General features: G+C 40.6%; 1 protein-coding gene across 1 annotated transcript in view; it reads right to left on the bottom strand.

Moving 5' to 3' along the window:
- ARAP2 (ArfGAP with RhoGAP domain, ankyrin repeat and PH domain 2) overlaps nucleotides 1–22,483 on the bottom strand; it is a 205,030-nt gene that overhangs the window by 135,178 nt on the left and 47,369 nt on the right. The window contains exons 8-9 of the mRNA XM_045020061.1: nucleotides 12,957–13,077; nucleotides 8,548–8,714 (exon numbers count right to left, since the gene is read on the bottom strand). Coding sequence (XP_044875996.1) covers nucleotides 8,548–8,714; nucleotides 12,957–13,077 — 288 coding nt within the window. The remainder of the gene's footprint in view (nucleotides 1–8,547; nucleotides 8,715–12,956; nucleotides 13,078–22,483) is intronic.

The raw sequence follows: 22,483 nt of genomic DNA, 5'->3' as shown, positions 1-22,483 counted from the left end.
CCCTAGTTTTGAGAGCCTAAGCACAAAGCCACAGCGTCAGAGCAACATCTACACAGCTGTTTTTAGCCACATAGTGTGAACTCTACTAGCACATGTCTGTGGACCCGGCTGAGATGCTTGCTTCCAGATGCAATGTAAACATACTCTTATAGGGTATTATGTTTGATCAGAGTCATCCTTCTGCTCATTGAAATTTTTAACATGATCATGGTAGTTAGATGCAAACATACAGAAAGTCTACCTGAGAGTTCCACAGAATGCTATTAGAAAGCTGGGGATTCAATCTTTCTTTTTTTGATCAATTCATCATGAGGCCTTTAATTATAGTGGAATAGTTTTTGAACTTCCATAACAAACTGTAGGATTGTGTCAGGTGTTCCTTTTTTTTCCAATGAAATCCTAATAGGATCACACCATGAGTCAGAAGTTTAGGATGCCTGCACCTGAGAAGCATTCATCTTTTTCATTTAATTTTTGTTGTCTGAGCAAATGATGGGATCTCCTTGTCATATGTTTCTCTGTACTCTTGGATGACATCTTCAGCAACTTGGATACAACATTCTGCAACATTATTTTCAGGTGTAGAAAATATTAAATAGTATTAAGTATTAAATAGGACTATTTCTTCCCATGAGGATGTTTATAGTCACTGTGTCATTTCTCACGCTCAGCAATTGTATAATATTAATATTAATTCTTTTAGCTTTTCTTTTCAGCCTTATTTTTGGCACTCGCAGTATATAGTTTAAATCTGCATGGAACACTTTCATTCAGGGCAAAGCACTTCAATAATTTCTTTTCATGTATCATTCTGTGCTGTTAGTAAAAAGAAAGTTTGTAACTTTCTTACTGAATTCAAGAATACACCTTTGAGTTTTTAATTGCATAAACACCGATTGATTTAAGAGCAATCTCTATTCGTCTTGAATACCCAAAACATGGCAAAAATCAATCTGATGCTGAGGAGTTGCTGGAAGACCACAAGCACAGATTTAATTTATCCTCACAGCTACATTTTGATAGCAACACTGTCACTTAAACTGTCTCCCTGGTTGGATCACATTTGATGTTTGGTGCTTCCACTTCAATAGAACAAGTTCCAGTCAATGGCACATTTGACCTTAAAGAATGCAAAGGAACAGATTTTCTGGACTTTTTGAGATGAGCACAAATTATATCTTGCTACAGACTTGAATAATTTTAAAATAAAGTCCAAAGATTGAATGAACTAAAACAAAACAGTCACTTAGTTTCATACCACTTCCTTCACACTTATGGCATATTAAATTAGATAAATTCATACACTGATATTTGGTAGTGACTTATTTATATGTTTATAGTATTGACCACCAACAAAGTTGTTCTTTTCTTTCAGACCTAGACCTTTTCCATGATCCATGTGCCACCTCAGAAACACTAGCACAAGATCTCCAAAACCACACACATGCTATCCAGTAAAAAAAATTATCTTCCCTCTACCACAATCCTAATGATAATTTGACCTACTTCTCCCCAATTTCCCTTTTACTATCTGCTTCTATCACTTCTCTTTATCTCTCACCTCATACCTACAACCTATCCCCTGATCTCAATTCCTCCCACTCCCTGTCCTTTCTCATTCTATCTCTCATCCCCTCTCTCTCCCTTATCTAGTCTTATTTACAACCTGAAATACAGCACTAAAGAATTCCTCTCCATTCCTAGTGTTTCTAGTATCTGTTGATTCACATTCCCCCTTAATCATCATGCTGTCAAACTATGGAGAGAAGTCTAAAGGAACTAAGTAAGAGTCAATGCCCTCCACCCTCTCATCATGTTTGTTGTGCTCTTTGAACTTCCCCATATCTGTTAACAGCAAAGTGGTTCCCAGAAATGAATACAATATCCCAGGTGTGGATGAACCAGAATCACACAGAAAGGGATCGTGACCTCCTTCATTCATTAGGTCTTATCTTTTCCTATGTTAGTCATCCTTTCCCCATTACTCTACTGCTAAAACCCTCATCTATACTTGCTAAATTGTCACTAAGCATAATAAATCCTTCTCCTTTCTGGGTTCCTTGTGTTTTTTTACATCTCACCTCATAGTCTAATTGATTAAAAACATAGCTGCCAAAGTAGTCATCTTCTATTACTCCTTTGATGAATTTTATATGGTTTCCCTTTCTCCTGCTACATCAAGTGCAGGCTTCTCACCTTCAAGGCCTTGTTCAAACTCACTTCTACTTGCACCTTTATCCGTTTCTTCTTACTCTCTACAAGTAATACTACTGGGTATTTGTACTGGCTCTAAATAGATGATGAACAGTTTTCATTGCCATTTTTGCTAACTCATCAAAAACATTTGTTTCATATGCAACATTTAACCATTTCTCTTACAACATTTAAGCCATAATGGGAAAATTAAAGCAGAGGTACAAGTTGTTACGCACAAACCCAAGGAATCAACATGAAAAGTTTTTAATAAAAAAAAACCTGATAAAGCATCTTGAACTCAAAGAGAGAAGTTCAGACATTAAGCTGAAGACGTTAATCTGAAGTCCATCATGGGACACACACACAACTATACACAGAAAGTCACACACTGTTCCACAATTCCTGTGAGTGTAGGAAAAAAGTGTTCCACAAACCTCACAAGTCACCAATCGCAGGACCATAGTCTGGAATCATTTGAGGCAGTGATAAAAGGTGGAAAAACCCCCCACTAAAATCTCTTTCTCAAAGCCACTGACAATGACCTTCACCACACAGATGCATCTGGAGGCTCTCCCTGACAGATCCAATTGTCCAAGTGTCTCCCAGAATCTTTTCCTACAGCTCAGTGGAGAGAAGGGGTCATCAACACTACAATCACAGCAGACTGACATTACAAACACAGATTTAAGCCATCCTAAAGGATCAAGCACAACACCAATTTGTGCATGACCGGTTTTAAAATAGAAATGGGAATTTCAGTAAGTTATGGGCTGAGTAAATTGATTCTGTATGTTCTATTTTTCACTTTTGCTCCACTGAGGAAGTTTAAGAAATCCACACTACATACGCAGTCTAAGAAATTGATGGTTTCATAGTAGCAGTATATCACTGCCAGAAGCTCTAGCTAAACCAATCACTTTTTAACGAGAAATAGACCTGAGACATGAAGTTCTGATCTCAATCTGAACTTCACAAAGTTCATGATGGTTATGTTAGGATCTGGCATTTTGGCTCATACTGTTCTCTACTTTTAAAAAACAAGGAAAAATCCTGTAAAGTGCCACTGGACTTTTCTCTATCAAGTTTAATAGAAATCAATAAATCAGCTAAATCTGCTCTCATTTCAAGATAGTAAGATGTCTAAATAGCTTCTTTTAGCACTGCAGTTATAATAAACCCCTGTGAGTCATTGTGGGTGTAGTTCTAGTATGGATGTGAGTTCTATGATACGAGGACATCCCTGAGCATATTTGCCTGGTAATTATTGGGTAAAATACTGTCTCTTTCAAAAGAGACAGATTTTTAGAACACTAGAGCACTCTACTGGTTTCAAAGCTGTATTATTTATTTTCCTCTTCAATTAAATGCTGCAAGAAAAGTAATGAAGAATCACTTGTGTTTGAACTTCAAACTAAATCAAAATGGAAGGATTACTTGTAAAGGAAGAAGTACAAAAAAGAAAAGTAGTATGTTTAAAGAGGGAAGCCATCCTTCTTGATTTCCAAATACCCAAGAAACATTAGAATAGAAGGACAGTCTTTCAAAGCAACTACAAAAGACTTTCTTCACATTAAATTCTTAATAACTAAAATGACTGAAATAGGCCATATGCTCAACCTGGTTTTGCACTGCATATTTCCCAAGCTTTTTCTTAATTCTGGACTCAGGAATACTAGAGTGCATGTGACAGATTGAGGACATATTTGCTTCTGTGTTAAATTGTGTCATTTTGTTTTGTAAACCCCATTTTGTTTCAGAGGCTCTACTTTGTATTGCAGCTTTCACGTTGCATCACAGCTTCCTTTGTGGATTAAAGCATCCATTTTGCCGCAGATGCTTGATGCCTAGTGGAGGAAAGACTATGGCTGAGAAGCTATGACGCAACCACAGTGTGCAATGACACTCTCCTACTGGAGCAACAGGTTTGCTATCAGTAGGGCCAATAACTTGTAATGACTCTACACAGAAGCCAGCTGGGGGCGCAGGGCCGGCTCCAGGCACCAGCAAAGGAAGCAGGTGCCTGGGGCGGCCAATAGAAAGGGGCAGCACTCCGTCCTTTATTGGGGCGGCACATCTGGGTCTTTGGCAGCAAGTCCTTCAGTCCCTCTCTTCCTCTTCAGTGGCACTTCGGCTGCAGCTCAATCGGGTTTTCCTTTTTTTTTTTTTCTTCGCCGCTTGGGGCAGCAAAAAAGGTGGAGCCGCCCTGTGGAGGCGGGAGTAAGTGCCCAGAATCACTGGCCTGAAGCACATGGGCAAAAGGGAGGCAGAGACTGTTTTTAAAAGAGGGAAGCTTCCATCCACCACCACATGCAAGTAGAGCAGGCTAAGGAGGGAAAAGGCAAGAATGGCTGCCTAGTGACCATGGTTGTTGATGAAATCCAGGACTCACTGGAGGGGTGAGATCAGAGTCAGAGGAAGAGTATGTAGGACTGTTTGTTGTTTTTAACAATCTGTATGTTTTAGTGCTATTTAAGAGTAGAGTGCCTGGGGTTGAGCAATTCCCTTGCTAGGCCATTATTTTTTTGCTTATCTGCCCAAATGTCCCTGAAAGCTTTAATTGCAAAGCTCAAGGCACCCAAGATGATATGGAACTCAGAGTCTATATAAACAACTGCAGGCTAAGGAAGGTTGTTGCACTGGTTCCAAGATCTAAGGTGGGTAGGCTGTGGGGGGAATTCACTGCCCAAGGTTTCAAATGCAGGATCTGCACCTGGGAGTATGCCTTACAGACCCAGATCTAGAAACAGTGACAAATCACTATCCAGATTCAGGGGCTTAGAAACTCATGGAATCCAGCATTTAGATCCAACTGAACAGATTGGTGTCCTGTGAGAGGACGATTCAGTCAGCTTGTGACACCAAGAAATTCCAGATGAAGATAGCCATGTTCCATCCAACCATTTAACTTCTTCTAGTTAAGTCATTTATTTTCCTTATTCTTGTATATAATGCACTATATTCATGGAATCCCCTCACTCTCTCTATTCTTAAAACAATTTCCTTCCCTGTGATGCCAAAGAGGGAACTGTCTTGCCACTGAAAAATATAATAAGAAAAAGAAACACCACAACAATTTGTTTTCACACTATTTCAAATGACTTTTAGCTGATGGGAAAAAAACAAGAGAAGAAAAAAATTAAAATAAGTTATATAGGAAAGAAAGAAAGAAAGATTAAATACGTAAGAGAATGTAGTAAACATCAGAAGGAATGAGAAAAGAGGGAAGAAAAAAAAGCATAAAAAAAATCAGTCAAGCAAAGAAACAGCATAAAAAAATCTAGGAAAATGAGGTGATCTAAAGGAAGTCTGAAAAAGAATATTATAGCCACAAACAGGAAAAAAATACCCAAAAGAACAGTAAGCTAGAGCATGAATAAAACATAATGGCTAGAAAAATGTTTTCTGAAAACTCATTCTTGATATTCTAAATAAATTTAACAGAGGGTTTTGAGGCTTTGTATATTCTCCTATCCTTAATAGAAAACTAGTGAAGAACAAGTTGTAGAAGGGGGATCAAACCAGGACTCCAGTGTTGGTGGCATAATCAACTGCAGATGCAAACAGGGTTACAACATCTAGGACCAGATTTTCAAAAGAGCTCAGCAACCAAGAGCTTCCGCTGTTCTCAGTGTGAGCCACTGAGTCCTGAACACTTTCAAAAATCTGACCCAAATTGTGGGGGCTACACTATTTTCAAAGTCTGGCCTCAAATTTGTACAATTTGCCTTTGTAAATGTATCAGCAGCTTTGTACTTGAAGGTTAAAAGTTAGATACTTTTAAAAAAATTTGGCTGTTTCTCTTTAGTAAAAACAACTCAGTTCCAAATAAAAGGCAGAGCTACAGTCACAAGCATTTTGAAAATTGCTTAATGTTTTAACTCTAAGTAACAGTTTATCCTGGAGGTATAAGTGATGATGGCTCCAAACTTCTATTTGTTCCTCATTTCAATGTAGTTACGGCTTATCCTCACTTTATAATAATAGGAGATATACCTATCTCCTAGAACTGGAAGGGACCTTGAAAGGTCATTGAGTCCAGCCCCCTGCCTTCACTAGCAGGACCAAGTACTGATTTTTGCCCCAGATCCCTAAGTGGGATCCCTCAAGGATTGAGCTCACAACCCTGGGTTTAGCAGGCCAATGCTCAAACCACTGAGCTATCCCTCCGCACAAGCTTTCCACTTAAAAGCTTGGGAGAAGAGGCTAGTAGAACACCAGTGCCACTCACTCTGAAAGACATGCCCCCAACATTATCTGGATAATAAAACAGGATGTTAGGTTGATGACAATACAGTAGGTATAGTGGGCAAAGTGCTACAAAAGTGTATGTATTTGACTGTAAAAGCAGCAAAGAGTCCTGTGGCACCTTATAGACTAACAGACTATTGGAGCATGAGCTTTCGTGGGTGAATACCCACTTCGTCTACATGCATCCGACAAAGTGGGTATTCACCCACAAAAGGTCATGCTCCAATACGTCTGTTAGTCTATAAGGTGCCACAGGACTCTTTGCTGCTTTTACAGATCCAGACTAACACGGCTACCCCTCTGTATTTGACTGAAAACTAGAGTACGAAAAAATATAGTTTCTCAACTGGTGTTGCTGTTGCGTTAGCTAAAGACATTGCTTGGACTATTACCTTGCACGGGACTCATAAGAGGCCCCAGTCCTGCAACTTGTTTCATTCAGGCAGATCTCATACCCACATGGAACCACCCTGAAGATCATGGATATAAAAAAGTTGCAGAATTGGGACCTAAAACATCTTTTCTGCTGGGGGAAATGAAGACAATCAAGATGAAATACATTTCCATTGCTACTTGGTAGACTGACTAATTTTTGTATTTAAGTGACCACTGACCTTAACCTTTTTTGAAATAAACATATCAAGTTACAGGGCACCTAACTAGGTACTGTGGTCATGACTGAATCATGATGGAGGCCCTAAATGCCCCACAGGGCACCTAACACGACCCTTTCCTCTTCAGTGCACCCTTTAGGACAAACCTTCTCTCTAGCGAAAATAAATACCAAACTTAAAAATAAGATGTAGCTATCACTCTTTATCTCAGCCACAATATGGTTTAGCACTGGGATAAGCCTAAGTAAGGTCACAGTAAAAACAAATGAACGGGGCCACAATTTGTGCCCAGATCAATTAGTTTTGATAGCCGACCACACAAAATGCACCCGGTGAGTCTCAGACCTCCTTACATACAAAATACCCTCAAGCACTGCACATGGGTCAAGAGAGGGAAATTCCTTCTCGACTCTCAATGGGCAGCCATATCCTGGGAAAGAATGGTGGGACCCAATCCCAAACACGTGATAGGCCCCAGCACAAATCTAGATAGCTTTACAGAGGAGAAGGCCTAGCTGAAGGCAATGAGGGCAAATTACAGACTGATCAATCTTATTGACTGTCCCAATTCCTATTTGAAACATGGAAGTTTGAGTGGGAAAATAGATTTTAACCAGTAAAAGAGCAGGTATTGTATCTCTCTCAAGTCTTTGCATATGAGGCTCTCTCTGACTCCATGTCTGGTTTAGCATGCATTACCAAAGTGAAAGAGCGGGGTGGAGGGATTGAAAGAGAACAAAAGAGTCAGATTGTGACAGTACAAAGGCACCACCCTGGGAGTAGGGGCTGCAGGGAGGAAGGGAAAAAAACCAAAACAACAACAAAAACTTGTTTGTCTATGTTTTCCCCTTCCCCTTGGGACTTTCCAAACAATTCCAGCAAGATCTCTGTGTGACGTGAGAACTGCATTTTTCATTACTAATATTATGCTAGGAAATATCTGTGGATAAATCACTGGATTTTATGCACAGAATTAAAGTGTCAAGTTAGTATTTTGTTATTTTACATTGTTTATTTAAAATTTTGTAGTGCACCAGGAGCAACATTGATGAAGTCAAACTTCTTAAAATACAAACATTTCTTTAAAATTTAGTGGAGATACTATTTAAATACTACAGATAATCAAAAGTACTTACTATTCATACTGTACTGTTTAAAAGTCTGAATAACTAAGCCATTGCATACAATACATCCTCTGTCTTTATGATTACTCTACATGTGTATATTGTAAACAATCTACTAAATTAACCCCATCTCTCCCACTGACCTATAGAGATATCTGGAGCTTATCACTAGTTTGTTTTTCCCTGTTGTACAATGGAGGTGGCGACACATATTTTGCTTTTAAAATCCCTTTTAGAACTACAACAATGATGTGTGATAACAAAGAGCTAAAATGTGACCATCCAATAAGTGGCATAATTTTCTAACTCACTAGTTTAATCATTTTTACAAGCATTATTTCACAAAAATGTATGACAAAATTTACCTGTTCACTTTTGCAGAGCCACACATTGTTCCCCAGAAGTAAAGTAAAGATTTTGGCTTTGTATCCTTTTAGTTCAAGGTATCCACTTTTCTCAGGAGTGACAGCAGCTCGAGTCTGAGGTGATTTCAAAGCACTGAGCATTGTATTAATCCAGTCAATCCTTTCATCTAAGGAGAAGGAAAAGGAAATTAGACAAGTGCAGCAAGTTCCTGGAATGTTGCAGCTTCCCCACTGTCTTCACATACATGCCCATGAAGGTGCTCCAGTTCTTTTGACTAAGCTACTGTGTTGCATAGGAAATGTCATGCCAGATCAGACCAGCAGTCCACCTAACCTGGTATTCTGTCTTTGGCAATGGTCTATATTAGATGATTGAGAGTAAGTGCTAGAATCACTATTCTAGACAATTCTAGGACAGAGGGGAAGTTTTTTTTCTAACCCTATTAGATAAACGTTCATGCCAACCACTATTTTCCTGGGTGGGTGGGTGTTATCCTAATTTAACTGTGGATATTTCCATGAGGGAAGGGAATGAAAAAGAATAAGTATGAACATATATCAGGTAAAGACTTAAGACAGAATCTGCACTTCAGTAACTCCCATTGTCAACATGCAACTTCTCCAAGAACACAGTACTTTTATCACCTAAATTTTCAAATGTGACTAAACAGTGGTATTGTAGCTGCGTTGGTCCCAGGATATTAGCAAGACAAGGTGGGTGAGGTAATATCTTTTACTACAGTGTTTTTCAACAGCCAGTCCGTGGACTCGTGCCAGTCCCTGAGATCTCCCTGACACAGTTTAGAAAGGCAGCATGCCAGTCACTTGTATCAAAAAGCTTGAGAAACACTTCTTAACTGGAAAAACCTGAAGAAGAGCTCTGCCTAAGATTGACAGCATGTCTCATTCATCAACACAGATTGGTCCAATAGAAGATATTACCTCCAACATGACTAGTGATTTTTGGGTGGCCAGCTTGAAATAACTTAAAAGGGCCTGATTTCCTGAAAGTGCTGAGAATCCAAACTATGGAAATATGGTCGAAGTAAGATATCTCAAGTTCAGCATCCAAAAACTGGGGAATTCAAAATCAGCAGGAATTTCTGAAAATTTAGGCCTATATAATACTGATAATATAGCTAATGTTTTTATGCAAAAATATTTTGCAATTTACAGTCTATTACATTAAGGTATACCTTGTAAAAGTCTGCATTACCCAAGGAATTTAGGAAATGCCTGTTTGAATACCCTTTGCATGCATTATTAATTTAACAGCTTACAAGAGCAAGTATTTGAAGTAATACAATTCTATTCAGTCCTTCACTCATCCACTCTGTCCAGTTATTACACAGGACCAAGATCAAGATATATGTTAATAATGAATATTATGAGAGTTATTATTAGACTTGCCCCCACTTGTGGCAGGACTATGATGAAAGCTTTAACTCCATTTGCTTTGGGAGATTTAATTCACAGAATAAGTTATGAAACAGTAGGAAACTGATTATTCTTTTTTCAGGAAAAAATTTCAATGTTGAATTTTCAATTTTTTTAATCAACTCTACTATGTTACAGCACCTAAAAAAGTATAATAAGTCTAGATTACAGGCAAACAGACATTATCCGTATCCCAAAGAATGCAAAGAGACCAGGGTGACAAAATAACAGGGTGCAGACATGGGAGGCAGAACAAGGATTACAGCAAAAAAGATAAGCAAAAAGTTGTTACTCAGCAAAAGGTATGTGCACAGCAAGGTGGGGCATGGATGTCTGTTCAACTTCATTCTTATAAACATCATCTTAGAAGGGGGTGTCATGGAGGGATCTTAAAGAAAAGAGAATAGCAGCTTGACAGATCACCTCAGGAAAGGTGTTTCAAGCACATCTCTTAGAGTGGATAGTTCAAAAGATCAATAGGTGCATAAAAAAAGTATTTCAACATGTATGTCATCGATGGAGCTGAGTTAATATAAAAAAAAAGTTTTCCACAAACATTGGTGAATTCTAATCAAATCATATTCAGATTTCAAAATGGAGTGGGACATTGCTTATTAATATAACTGTGGATATGTCTACACTGAAGCTGGGCGTCCCAGCACAAGTAGACAGATATGCTCTAGCTGTGCTGAAGCTAGCACGCTCAACATAGACGTGTAGCTGGATGTAGCGTGGGTGGCAGCTTGAGCTGCCATCCAAGCACAAACCTGCCTGGAATCCTGTCATACTTGGACAGCAAGCCCGAGCCGCTGCCCATGTTACACCCAGCCACACAGCTATTTGGAGCATTCTATCTCAAGCAGAGCTAGTGCACATGTCTAACCATGCACTGCAGTGTACATTTACCATATGAGACAGTTGTCTTAAACCTCCTGTCCCAGTACTAAGACTGTTAAGTCTTCACAATTAGTACTGCTCACATACAAACTTTGTGCATCTGGAACAAGAAAAAAAATGTATGCAAAGTCTACTGTAAGCAGCTCACAAAAAACTTATTTCACAGTTAGTTTCTCCTCCCCTCATTTTTAAATCCAGTTTTCTTCTTTCCCCAAAAAAACCTGGGATCCATGTCTGCCAGAGCATAATACTTCTGTGGAAAGCAGGTAAGGAAAATATTTTAAAATACTCTCAGTGCCCTATGTCTCCTTACGTCTTCATAGAGTAACTCTTCAGGAAATGCTCCTAACCTCCCTGGGGAATTGTCTATCCAACTAACTTTAACTAAAGTGCAGCAAAACCTGTTTAGACAAGCCATGAGAGAATCAGAGAACTGTGATTTATTTAGACCCACTTTCTATTTATCAAGCGTTATGGTCTACCAATCCAGAAACAGAAACAACAACATGCAACTTAGGTGACCAAAAACAAAGTTCATTCGTGCTCTGATATTCTTACAGTGAAGCGTTCACAAGCAAGCCTCAGACTGAAATATATTTGAAAAATCTTGCTCTTGAATTCTTTATGCAAAACTACAAATGGTAGGAACCCTTGGAAACATCCCCTGAATATTTTTCAGCCGTGATCAAATTCATGCAAGTTGAGATTGGTTCAAGAATAGTTTGTGCATACACAGGAAAGGGAATTTGGGTGTATAAATTACTGAATACTTCAAATGGCTCTAGTTATTGGTACGGACCATTTGATTTGTCCCAAACCTACTTAGAACAGTAAATCAACAGCTGCCTAAGCAGGCTGTTCTGTCAAGGGAGGGTTGCACATTTAAGAAAAATACAATTTGTAACCCATATAAAAAGTTCGTCATAGGGCACACAGAGGAACACTTTAAAAAAATTATAAATAAAAAATAGTTGATGCTGTTTTCTCATTATCCAAAGGCATTAGTACATAATGCAGATTATGGCCCTACAAAATTTCATGTTACAATGAAAATATTTTTGAGCAACAGTAAAAACACAAACAAACAAAAAATCTTTTAAAAAATTGCAGATCTATTTTGAAGCCAGCCAACAATGTAAAAATGCCTGAAATGATTTGAGCCAAACCTGATAAGGCTGGGATACCACAGGCTAGGATACTGCACTCAAAGTTATAGCCTGGAGCAAATGTTTATAGCCAAGCTATAACCCCATAAAAAATGGAGTTGATAATGGAAATGCTGACAGACTTTTAACTATAATGGTGCTAGTATACACTGCTGTAAATAAATAAATATATTCTAGTTAATATTCCATTTTTATTGGACTTTTCATAAATAACTCAAGCTGTACACAATTTTTGGTATTGATTTTGCATAATACACTCTACAGGTGGATAAAAAAAAATTTACAAGAAATTTCTATGGCCTCTAGTTTAATTTAACCTTATTCACTATCAAAAACCTCATTGGAAACACCGCACATTTGACATTAAATATAAGCCACCAGAAAACCCATGCCAGATTTTGTCGATCTCCACATCCAAGCCATCAACTTCACTTTGCTCTTTGTCATTTTTATACTGAACAGTAACTCAGAGCAGATGGCTGAAAGTACAGGGATTATAAGTAGCTCTAATAAATGTTAAAGAATACCCAGAAAAAAATTGCTTTATGCCATCTCAAAAAAAAACAAAACAAAAAAAAACACACACACACCACAACCCTGCTGGAAAATACTCTTTTTTTCCTAACCAATACAGTACTCAATGACTTGGCCTTTAGACTAACTTTGGAATCATAAGACTGTTGATAACAGTCTCTCCTCTAGTTGGGAGGTAACCTATCCAGGGAGTATGGAATAAAGTTCTCTCACAAAAACCTACAACATTTGAGCCCAAGATAGCTGGATCCCAGTGACCCCTTGCTGGAAGTGTGAAAACATGCATACAAAAACACTGATTTTAGGAATGTTATTTACCTATAGCCACCAATACAATCTGCTAGCAGTTGTCATTTAAATATGTGCTCTGCTTACCTTCCTTTTCCACTCGGAAGACAAAAGTCCTATGAGCTGTGACAACTTCAAATTTATTTTCCCCATGGACTCTGACTGTAACTATCGCGGAGAGCAGGATTATTCCCTTAGAGTAAACTTCCTATATAAAAAACAATAGAAATAGTTAATACGACTTCTATTGATAAGTCATACTGATTACCAAAGTACTTCTGCTCCCTCAGAATTTGCTACATAACACCAGTTTCACCCTTATGTAGCTATCCACAGCTGCCCCTTTCTTAGAAGGAGTTTGACTCAATACAGGTATATTATCTAATATACAGTAAAACCACATTTTATAAACTCCAATTACATGAAACTCTGTATTCCAAAATGCCACTGTCAGCCTGACAGTAGACAAATGTAATTTACCCTAGTTTTACCACAGTCTTGGGTATCTCTACGACTTCAGGAAACATCAGCTACACAGATAAACCTGACTCATTGAACAGTTTCAGGGAAGAACCAAGTCAGCTTCCCCCGGCCCCAGACATCATAACACCAGGAAGGTATTTTCCACATAGTTGGTCAGTGAGAACAGGAGATGCATAGATTTTAACCTTTAGTCTGGGATTGGAATGGAGACAGAGATAGAGGGGACCATACAGCAGAACAGTAACAAAAAAATTAAGAACCAGGGAACCTCCTTCCAACCTCAGATGTTCTCTTCTCCCTAACATGGCAAAATGTCTGGGAGTCTTAATACTTCTGATTTGGTGGGGGTGGCGGTCTCTGGCTCCAAAACAGCGTTTGGGATAAGAAAGCCCAAAATAGAGCGGGGGGTGGAGAAAGCTTACCACAGTTTAGCACAACTCTAGCTTTTTTGTTTGCTTTTTTAAAACAACAAGGTCAAGCCATCCCTTACACCAATGGGAGCACACATCACAGGTATTCAAGTTCGTGTGTGAGTGGGGGGGGGGGGGGTATGCAGGAAAATCAGATAGGATAGTAGTATCTAGAAGAGGGGTGGGTAAACTTTTTGACCCGAGGGACACATTTGGGAATAGAAATTGTATGGCGGGCAAAATTTGGGGTTGGGTGCGGGAGAGGGTTACGGCTCTGTCTGGGGGTGTGGGCTCCGGGTGTGGCCAGAAATGAGGGCAGAAGGGAGCTCTGGGCTGGGGCAGGGGGAGTGGGGTGAAAGCTCCAGCTCGGGGTGCGGGCTGGGGTGTGGCTGGAGATGAGGGGCTTGGAGTATAGGAGGGTACTCTGGGCTGGGCCGGAGAGGTTCGGAGGGCAGGAGGGGGGTCAGGGATATGGCCGGGGGTTCGGGTGCCAGAAGGGGTGCAGGCTGCGGCTGGGAATGCAAGTTCTGGGGTGGGGCTGAGGATGCAGGGTTTGGGGTGCAGGAGGGTGCTCTGGCCAGTGATTGAGGGGTTCGGAGGGCGGGAGAGGGTTCAGGGCTGAGGCAGTGGGTTGAGGTGTGGGGAAAGGCTCGGTGTGCAGGCTCCGGGTGGTGATTACCTCAAGTGGCTCCCGGTAGTAGCGGCATGTCCCTTCTCCGTTGGAGTGCTGGAGGGGGCCAATGGAGCGCATAGGAGCTGGAGGGGAGCCATGCTGCAGCTTCTGGGAGCTGCGTGGAGCAGCCCTCGACCCTGTTCCCCGGCTGCAGTGCTGGAGCGGGGCCATGTGGCTGCTTCCACGAGCCACATGGAGCAGCCCCTGACCCTGCTCCCCGGCTAGAGCGGGGCGAGCCCCAGACTCTGCTCCCCAGCAGGAGCACGAGAGCCAGCTTAAAACAGCTGGTGGGCTGGATGTGGCCCATAGTTTGCCCTCCCCTGATCTAGAATGCACTTCTGAAAACCAGCTTGGCTTCAGAGCTGGGGGTTTTCTAACCCCTCTAGGTTTAGATCAATCTGCTTTCTGATTAGAACCCAAATATGCTACTGGGATTTAGCAAGTGAGAAAGCAAGATATTTCTGACTGGAAAGGGTTCAATCCGTTTCCCACAAAAAAAAAAATCCTAGTTACAATAATTTTCCACCTAGATCTTTTTATAATAAAATTATCCTCTGTGTTTGTACTCAATGTATCATTTTTAAGGTTAAATGCTGAGCGCCCACTGGATATATTTTCTATTTATTCACTGTATTACTGATTTATGTAAAGACCGCCTACATGTCTCATGTTTTTCCCTTTTAAATACACATATATTCAATGAAGGCTGTTCGGACAATTGCAATATATTGAAAATATAATGATGCAATAAAAATGACATTTTATTTCAAGCAAACACTTGTACAATTTTGTGAAGCACTACTGTTTTGGTAATTTAATCTTAGTGTGTCAGCACAATGAAATAAAAGATTACACACAAACACATCATTAAGGCTATATTTTCTTTGAAAAGGGATTTTAACACAGTAGCTATTCATTTGCCAGAAAAAATTGGGTGCTGCGTTAAAGTTTTTTTTACAGTTCACAAAATAGAATCATAAGGTAACAAATTCCAATAGCAGATCCCCTTTCTAAAGGCACTCAGATATAATTATTTTCCGGTGTTTGCAGGCATCTACTGGCTATGTTCGGTACTGTAGCAGCATTACTCTATCAGATTGCTAATATGACCAACAACTATTCTTATTTCATAGTATTTGCTAAAAAATAATTTTTCTTTATACTTTGTTTCTCTCCTCTCCCGGTAACACATTTTGGACATTGGGAGCAAGAAACACAAATGCATTTTGCCAAAATTGAAAACATACACCCCTTCAGGGCAGAGAACAGACCGGGCAAATTTTAATGAAGGTCAAGTTTTAGGAACTTCTGAGCAACTTGGAACAGGAATTTATAAATGGAAAGATTTTGGTAACTCTAGTTACCAGAACTGGTGCTGTAGCTATGACTAGCTACGCAGCTGCTGTAAGACCATGTGTTTTTTACTGGCAGATTAGAGATGGCACTTCTATTCCTATTGACTTTGGGACTGAAAGTTCTTGTACTTCATCCAAACACAAGAAAAGACAGGCTGATGATGGAAAGAGTTTTGCAATTAGAAATTGCTAAAATGTTACATTTCCTCTTACCAACGTAGCTCATGGTTTAAACCATCCCCTCCAACCAGACATAAAATAAAATAAAATAAAATAAAAATGTTCATCCCATCCTTTATGTTCAAGTTAGTTATTTTGTTGGTAACCTTAGATGAGTTTTATCTAAGCTGTCCTAAGACACTCTCCCCCATGTGCCATGTTGCCAGTATTGCAATCAACAATGGCTTTCATACTACAGTCCCCTCAAAATAAAAAAATTAAGAAGCAGGGAAGTGGTAGAATGTTCTCCATCAGGGACCTTCTAATTTGGAAAGTTCCCCCTCCTTTACCTAAAAAGAGTCCAGGTCTTTTGACAGATGGGGCATACTACAAGGAGTATCTATTTACTCAGACTTTAGGGTATATCTACACTGCATTGTAAACCCAGATTCAGGTTTGAGCCCAACCAGTGGTGAGCTGGAGCTGGTTCACGTGAACCGATTGTTAAATTTTGAAGCAGTTTTAGAACCGGTTGTTAACCCGCTTCCCTGCGAGGCGGAGCTGCGGCTTTGATGGTCTCTGGCCAGGAAGTGATGGAATTCTTCCTCTGGCTGCTGGGAGCGCTGCGCTGCGGGAGCCATGTGGGCCGCCGCCTGGCCCTGGGCACGGGCCTTGTTGCTGCTGCTGCTCCCCCGACCCCTGGCCCTGGAGCTCCTGCTGCTGCCTGGTGGGTCCCCAGCTGCTCTGCTGGGCCTGGGCTGCGTCCTGCTGCTCCGAGCCGCTCTCCCCGTGAGTACCCGGCTTTTTTCCTGCTTTCCCCCCCCCCCCCACTTCGGCAGCACTCCGGCTCGGTTTTTTTTTTTTTTGCTTCGGCGGCGCTCCGGACCTGCCCCCCCACCATGTGTCCCGATATTTTGTTCATGTAATCTGGTCACCCTAGGGCAGGGAGGGGGTGTGGCAGGGGGTGGCTGCAGGCAGGGCAGGGGGTGTGGCAGGGGCTGGCTGCGGGCAAGGTGGTGGGTACTTACTAAAATTCCTCCCGGGAAAATACAGACGCATGGTAACCCTATTGGTACAAAAAATACATATTGTGGCACATCCCTTAAATCAGAACTTTTTATAAAAAAAAAAGTTTTGTTAAGATTTTGGCAGCTCGTCACTGAGTCCAACCCCCTCTACCGTCCACACATGTCTGATTCAGCTCAGCAAGCACTCAAGACTAAGGGCCTAGGCTCCTACTGGCAGGTGGGTCTGAGTCCAAGGCCTGCTGAGACTTGCATCCCAGCCCTATCACTTTGTAGCAAGGGCATAGCTCAAGCCTCAGAACTAAATCAAAAGGTCTGGCTAGTTCAGCATTTGCACGGCTGAGACACCCAGGCCCAGCAATTGTAAGCCCAGGTTTACAATGCAGAGTGGACACTAAAGCATGGGCTTGGACATCCTGAGTCCAGAAGCACAGGTCACACAGATCCAGGTTTACAATGCCCTTAGGGAGGAGCGCAGAGGAAGGGATCCCAAAGGACAGCATTGGGAGTAGAGAGACTTTGTAGGCCTAGTTGTGTTGGGGCTCTTGGTGGGGTTGGCTACTACTCTCAGTTTATTTTATTTTTTTTGTATTTTATGTCAAAGGCACTGGAGTGCCATGCAGATGTCTTACTGTATAACTTTTATAAATCAAAAGATTGTTAATCTATTGAGTTGCATAACAGAAATGTACATATGCAGGACAATATACAAATGCTGCTGAAATCTATCACTCCAAATATTTATATGGACCTCGCTACCATAATTTCAGAATGCCTCACAATCTGTGTTGGATTTTATCATCACAAAACCCTGCGACTTTGGGAAATATAATCCCCACTTTTAAATATGGGGAACTGAACACAGAGTAGATAAAGAAGCGGCTTGCCCAAGGAAGTCTGTGACTGAGCCAGGAACTGACCCCATAACTTTAGAATCCCAGTCCAGTGCCCTATGCATTAAACCATTCTTTTTATGCACATTTACATAGGTCTTACACTGTTATGTTTCCCCAGGCCTTTATGCCTCATTGGCATAACCAGCCCTTTTTTCACCTCAAGACATTTGGAACATACAGCTACTAGGTGTTTGCAGGTAGAGATGGACAAATGTGAGCAGCAGAAACACAACCAATAGCAAACTAACATTGTACAGATGGTTCTTTTCTCTCTGCCACAAGTTACCTAGAACACCCCTCTCACTTATGATTCCTGGGGCTTAGATGTGATACAAGATTATATCACGCAAAGCACCTGAGCTGCACTTACCACCTTCACCTCCACTTCCACCCTCAACCTTATGCTATTTCCTCTCATGAGTTGAAACAGACTACCACAGTTGAAAGGTAAACATGCACACTCACATGGTCATGACACTGAATTTAGACTTGTTATGCTTGGGTTTTATCTATTCACCTGAATTTGAGGCAGCAGAAAGAGCAAATGACTAACTTTAACACAGTCTCACCCAATACAGGAATAATATCCCAAAATTAAAGTTACTGCAGACTGCCTCGGCTGAAAACTCACCTCCACTCTTTCACTAGAAGATCGATGCATTTAACAAAACCTGATATGGTGTTTTTAAATCTCTAAGGAAGTTCAAGTAATTGCTGTTACACTAACTATTACATCTGAGAGGAAGAGACCCTCTGGTATAGCACGAGAACCTACACAAGGAGACTGAAAGTCCACAATGGACTGAGGGAATTGAGCTTGCTCATCTGGCTTCTAGATAGGAGAATGCAAACTATGTTTTAGGGTGGGTAAACACAAATGACAGATTCTGAGCATGTATCAGCTGATAGAAAAGTGAAAAGTAAAGCTTTAGCATGGTGCAAAATCAACACAACTTAACATCCAGCGGCACTCTGTACATATTGTAAATGCAATGAAACTGCAATAGTTTATCAATTATTTGTCAAAAGCTACTTCTCATGCACAGGAAATAAACGCCTAGTATTAAAAAAATTCTTTTCTGATCAGGACAATTTTCGAGCCATTCAGAAACCTTTCTAGATAAGCAATCAAATGAGAAAGATTCAGCTATTTCCTTCCCCACCAGAAGAACCCATATTAATATCACAACTGGTCAGAAGTTCTCAGATGGAAGGGTTTTCTGTCAGAGAAGGCAGATTCATCAAAATCTAGCCTTTTTGTGGAGGTGGTTTGATTTTGATTTAGGTCTGACAGAACCCAGACACAGCCCTGAGAGAACCTTCCCTGGTTCCCTGACAGCTTGCCTGGCCGGCTCCTAAGCAGCCAGCCTGGAGAACTGCTGGGGGCCCCGGCTTCCAGGCTCCTGGCACTTTGGCAGCCCAGACTCTGAAAGCAATGTCTGAGCCAGTTCTCCCAGCTCTCCTTCAGCTCAATAGGCAGAATTTTGTTTCAAAACAAACCATTTTGACTTTTCAATAACAACAACAACAACAACAACAATCTGCATTCTGTTTTACATATAATTTTTACATTTTTTGTTTTCATTCCAAATCAGAATGAAATTCAGATTCTGAAATCATACACAAGACGGATTTACCATTTTCAATACAGCTCTAATTAATATGTCCCAGCTCCTCACACTTTTGAAATAACCTTACCATACCAACATTTTTGCTTTACTATAATTTAGGTTTTGTGGAATTGTAGTTCCTTCCGTCAGAAACAGACAGCACATTGAGACAAAAAAACATGCAGATTTGGTAGTTGAAAAGCAGCCTCAGATTGCATTTTCCTTTTATAAAACTCTCTCCGCTTAACCACACTCAGTTAAGGATGTAACCACACAGGATGTTGCTCTCACCACACTAGCTTGCTCAAGCATATGTACATATAAGAAATGAGCAGCATCAGTGGCTCAGTGAAGAACAGTATCAAGGTCAATGACTGCTTGCAGGAAATTGGACATTTTTCTTTATATATTATATTCGGGTATGAGAGAAAAAAAAATGTGTACTTATTAAAAGAGAACCACTCTACTGGTTTGTTATTGCTGAACAAGGTCAGAGAAAATGGTTCAGAAAACTAGATAAGACCCTCCTGCTTAGAAGGACTGAGTATAAGTGTGTGGGGGTGTCACACATACAACGCCCTCACTCCCCCCACCCCTTTATTTTTCTTTTAACTTATTTGCCATTTGGCAAACTTCTCCTTCTCACTCTGTCACCTTCTGCAAGTTCTCAATTAAAGTGAAGCAGACAAGGCAATTTAGCATATGTAATGTTCCAAGATAAAATACAGAAATAGTTTTAAACTTCTCAGCATTTACCCAGCATTAGTATATATCTGTGAATGCTGCTTGTAGTTAAAAGCTGCCAAGGACTAGCAGTAGCTACATAAAACTGGTTAGTTTGGCACCTCACAACATGGATTTGCTTATTATTAATTTGTGTTAGTATTTGTGAAAACAGTATGAAACTAAACATTTAAAATACAGAAAACATTCTCTGTCAGAGTATTTCTGAAGATGTTGCACAGAGGAGCACACTGAACACTTGTCTTCACTGCAGTGTTGGTTCCAGGTATAACTCGTGTGTTTCCCCAAACCCAAAACCCATCAAAAATCTCTAGCTCAAGTTAAGTGGTGCTTTAAACTTGAGCGAGCTGCCCTGTCAGGAGTATGGGTTAAAGTTCAAGTGCTCTGGACTGAGAAATGCAGCTACTCTGTGCAGCTAATAAAATTCACACTGTGTTTCTTGAGTGTTGTTTTGAGTGTGACTGTTCTCAACCGATCTATGTTAACTTGGGAGGTGTTAGTTTGAGTTATCCACACTCTAGTTAGCACCACCATGAAGATAAGACTCTATATATACATAGACTCTTTAGATCAATTTTAAAATAAAGGAATAACTAATAAAAGTGACTTTTGGGCTTACAGGCAATAAAACACTGCATTTTATCTCTGTTATCCTCAGCCTGCAGTTAAATCTCAAAACAAAACCCTACAAGAAACACTGCACACATAATTCTCTCCCTTGTGAGAGGTTGAAATACTCATACAGATTTTAGTCATGATGCTCAACACACTACTGGAAAGAACCCGGATACTACAGTGCAGAGGGGTATTGCTGGCACATGATAGCATATATCACATTAGTAGATGGGCAGGTCAGGAAGTGAGGAAACAGACTGACAGAACGAGATGGGTACCCAGAAGTCACCTACTACAGGACAGGCCTAACAAGGAACATAACAGAACACCATTGGCCATCATGTACAGCCCCAAGCTAACACCTCTCCAGCGCATAATCAACGATCTACAACCTATTCTGGAAAATTATCCCTCACTCTGACAGACCTTGGGAGACAGGCAAGTCCTCGCTTTCAGACAGCCCCCCCACGTGAAGCAAATACTGACCAGCAACTACACACCACACCACAGAAACACTAACTCAGGAACCAATTCCTGTAACAAATCCCGTTGCCTATTCTGTCCCCATATCTACCTTAGCAACACTATCAGAGGACCAAACCACATCAGCCACACCATCAGGGGCTCATTGACCTGAACATCTACCAATGTGATATATGCCATCATGTGCCAGCAATGCTCCTCTGCTATGTACATTGGCCAAACCGGACAGTCTCTACGTAAAAGAATAAATGGACACAAATCAGACATCACGAATGGTAACATACAAAAGCCAGTAGGAGAACACTTCAATCTCCCTGAACATCCAACAAAAGATTTAAAAGTAGCCATCCTGCAACAAAAAAAACTTCAAAAACAAACTTCAAAGAGAAACTACAGAGTTACAATTCATTTGCAAATTGAACACCATTAATTTGGGCTTGATTAGGGACTGAGACTGGCTGGCTCACTACAAAAACAATTTTCCCTCTCTTGGTATTGACGCCTCCTCATCACTTATTGGGAGTGGACTACCTCCACCCTGACTGAATTGGCCTTGTTAACGCTGGTTCTCCATTTGTAAGGTAACTCCCTTCTCTTCATGTGCCAGTATATTTATGCTTGCATCTGTAATTTTCACTCCATGCATCTGAAGAAGTGGGGGGGTTTTACCCACGAAAGCTTAAGCCCAAATAAATCTGTTAGTCTTGAAGGTGCCACCAGACTCCTCATTGTCAAGATATTTAGTGTAGTTAGAGATCTACAGGCTCTGCAATTATCTGCATAAGTATGACTATGTCACATGGTCAGTTTGCATATGTATCCAGCAAAAACATGCTTTTCTAATCCAAGGGTGAGAAGAATCGAGGGCTAAGGAGATGTGAAGTCAGGCTTTTATAGGCTCCTTATTGCCTTGTTCCCCAAAACACATTCCCACCTATGCTGGGGTTTATGAGGGATCCTCAGAAGGCATCCTTATGACTGGCTTCTCCCATTCCTGCACCAAATGTAGTAAAGGCTGAGGTGGCAGGGAGGCTCTCATCCCAAGTGTTTATCTTCAGTTATCTTTTTGATTGTTTTACCTAGTATAGATGTATGGCTCAATAATTGATAATAAAGTCAGTTTTAGCACCTTTTCTCTTCAACACATTAGTTACAATGGTG

Source organism: Mauremys mutica, chromosome 5 (assembly GCF_020497125.1).
Source record: "Mauremys mutica isolate MM-2020 ecotype Southern chromosome 5, ASM2049712v1, whole genome shotgun sequence".
NCBI lineage: Eukaryota > Metazoa > Chordata > Testudines > Geoemydidae > Mauremys > Mauremys mutica.
This window is presented reverse-complemented; position numbering and strand designations above follow the sequence as displayed.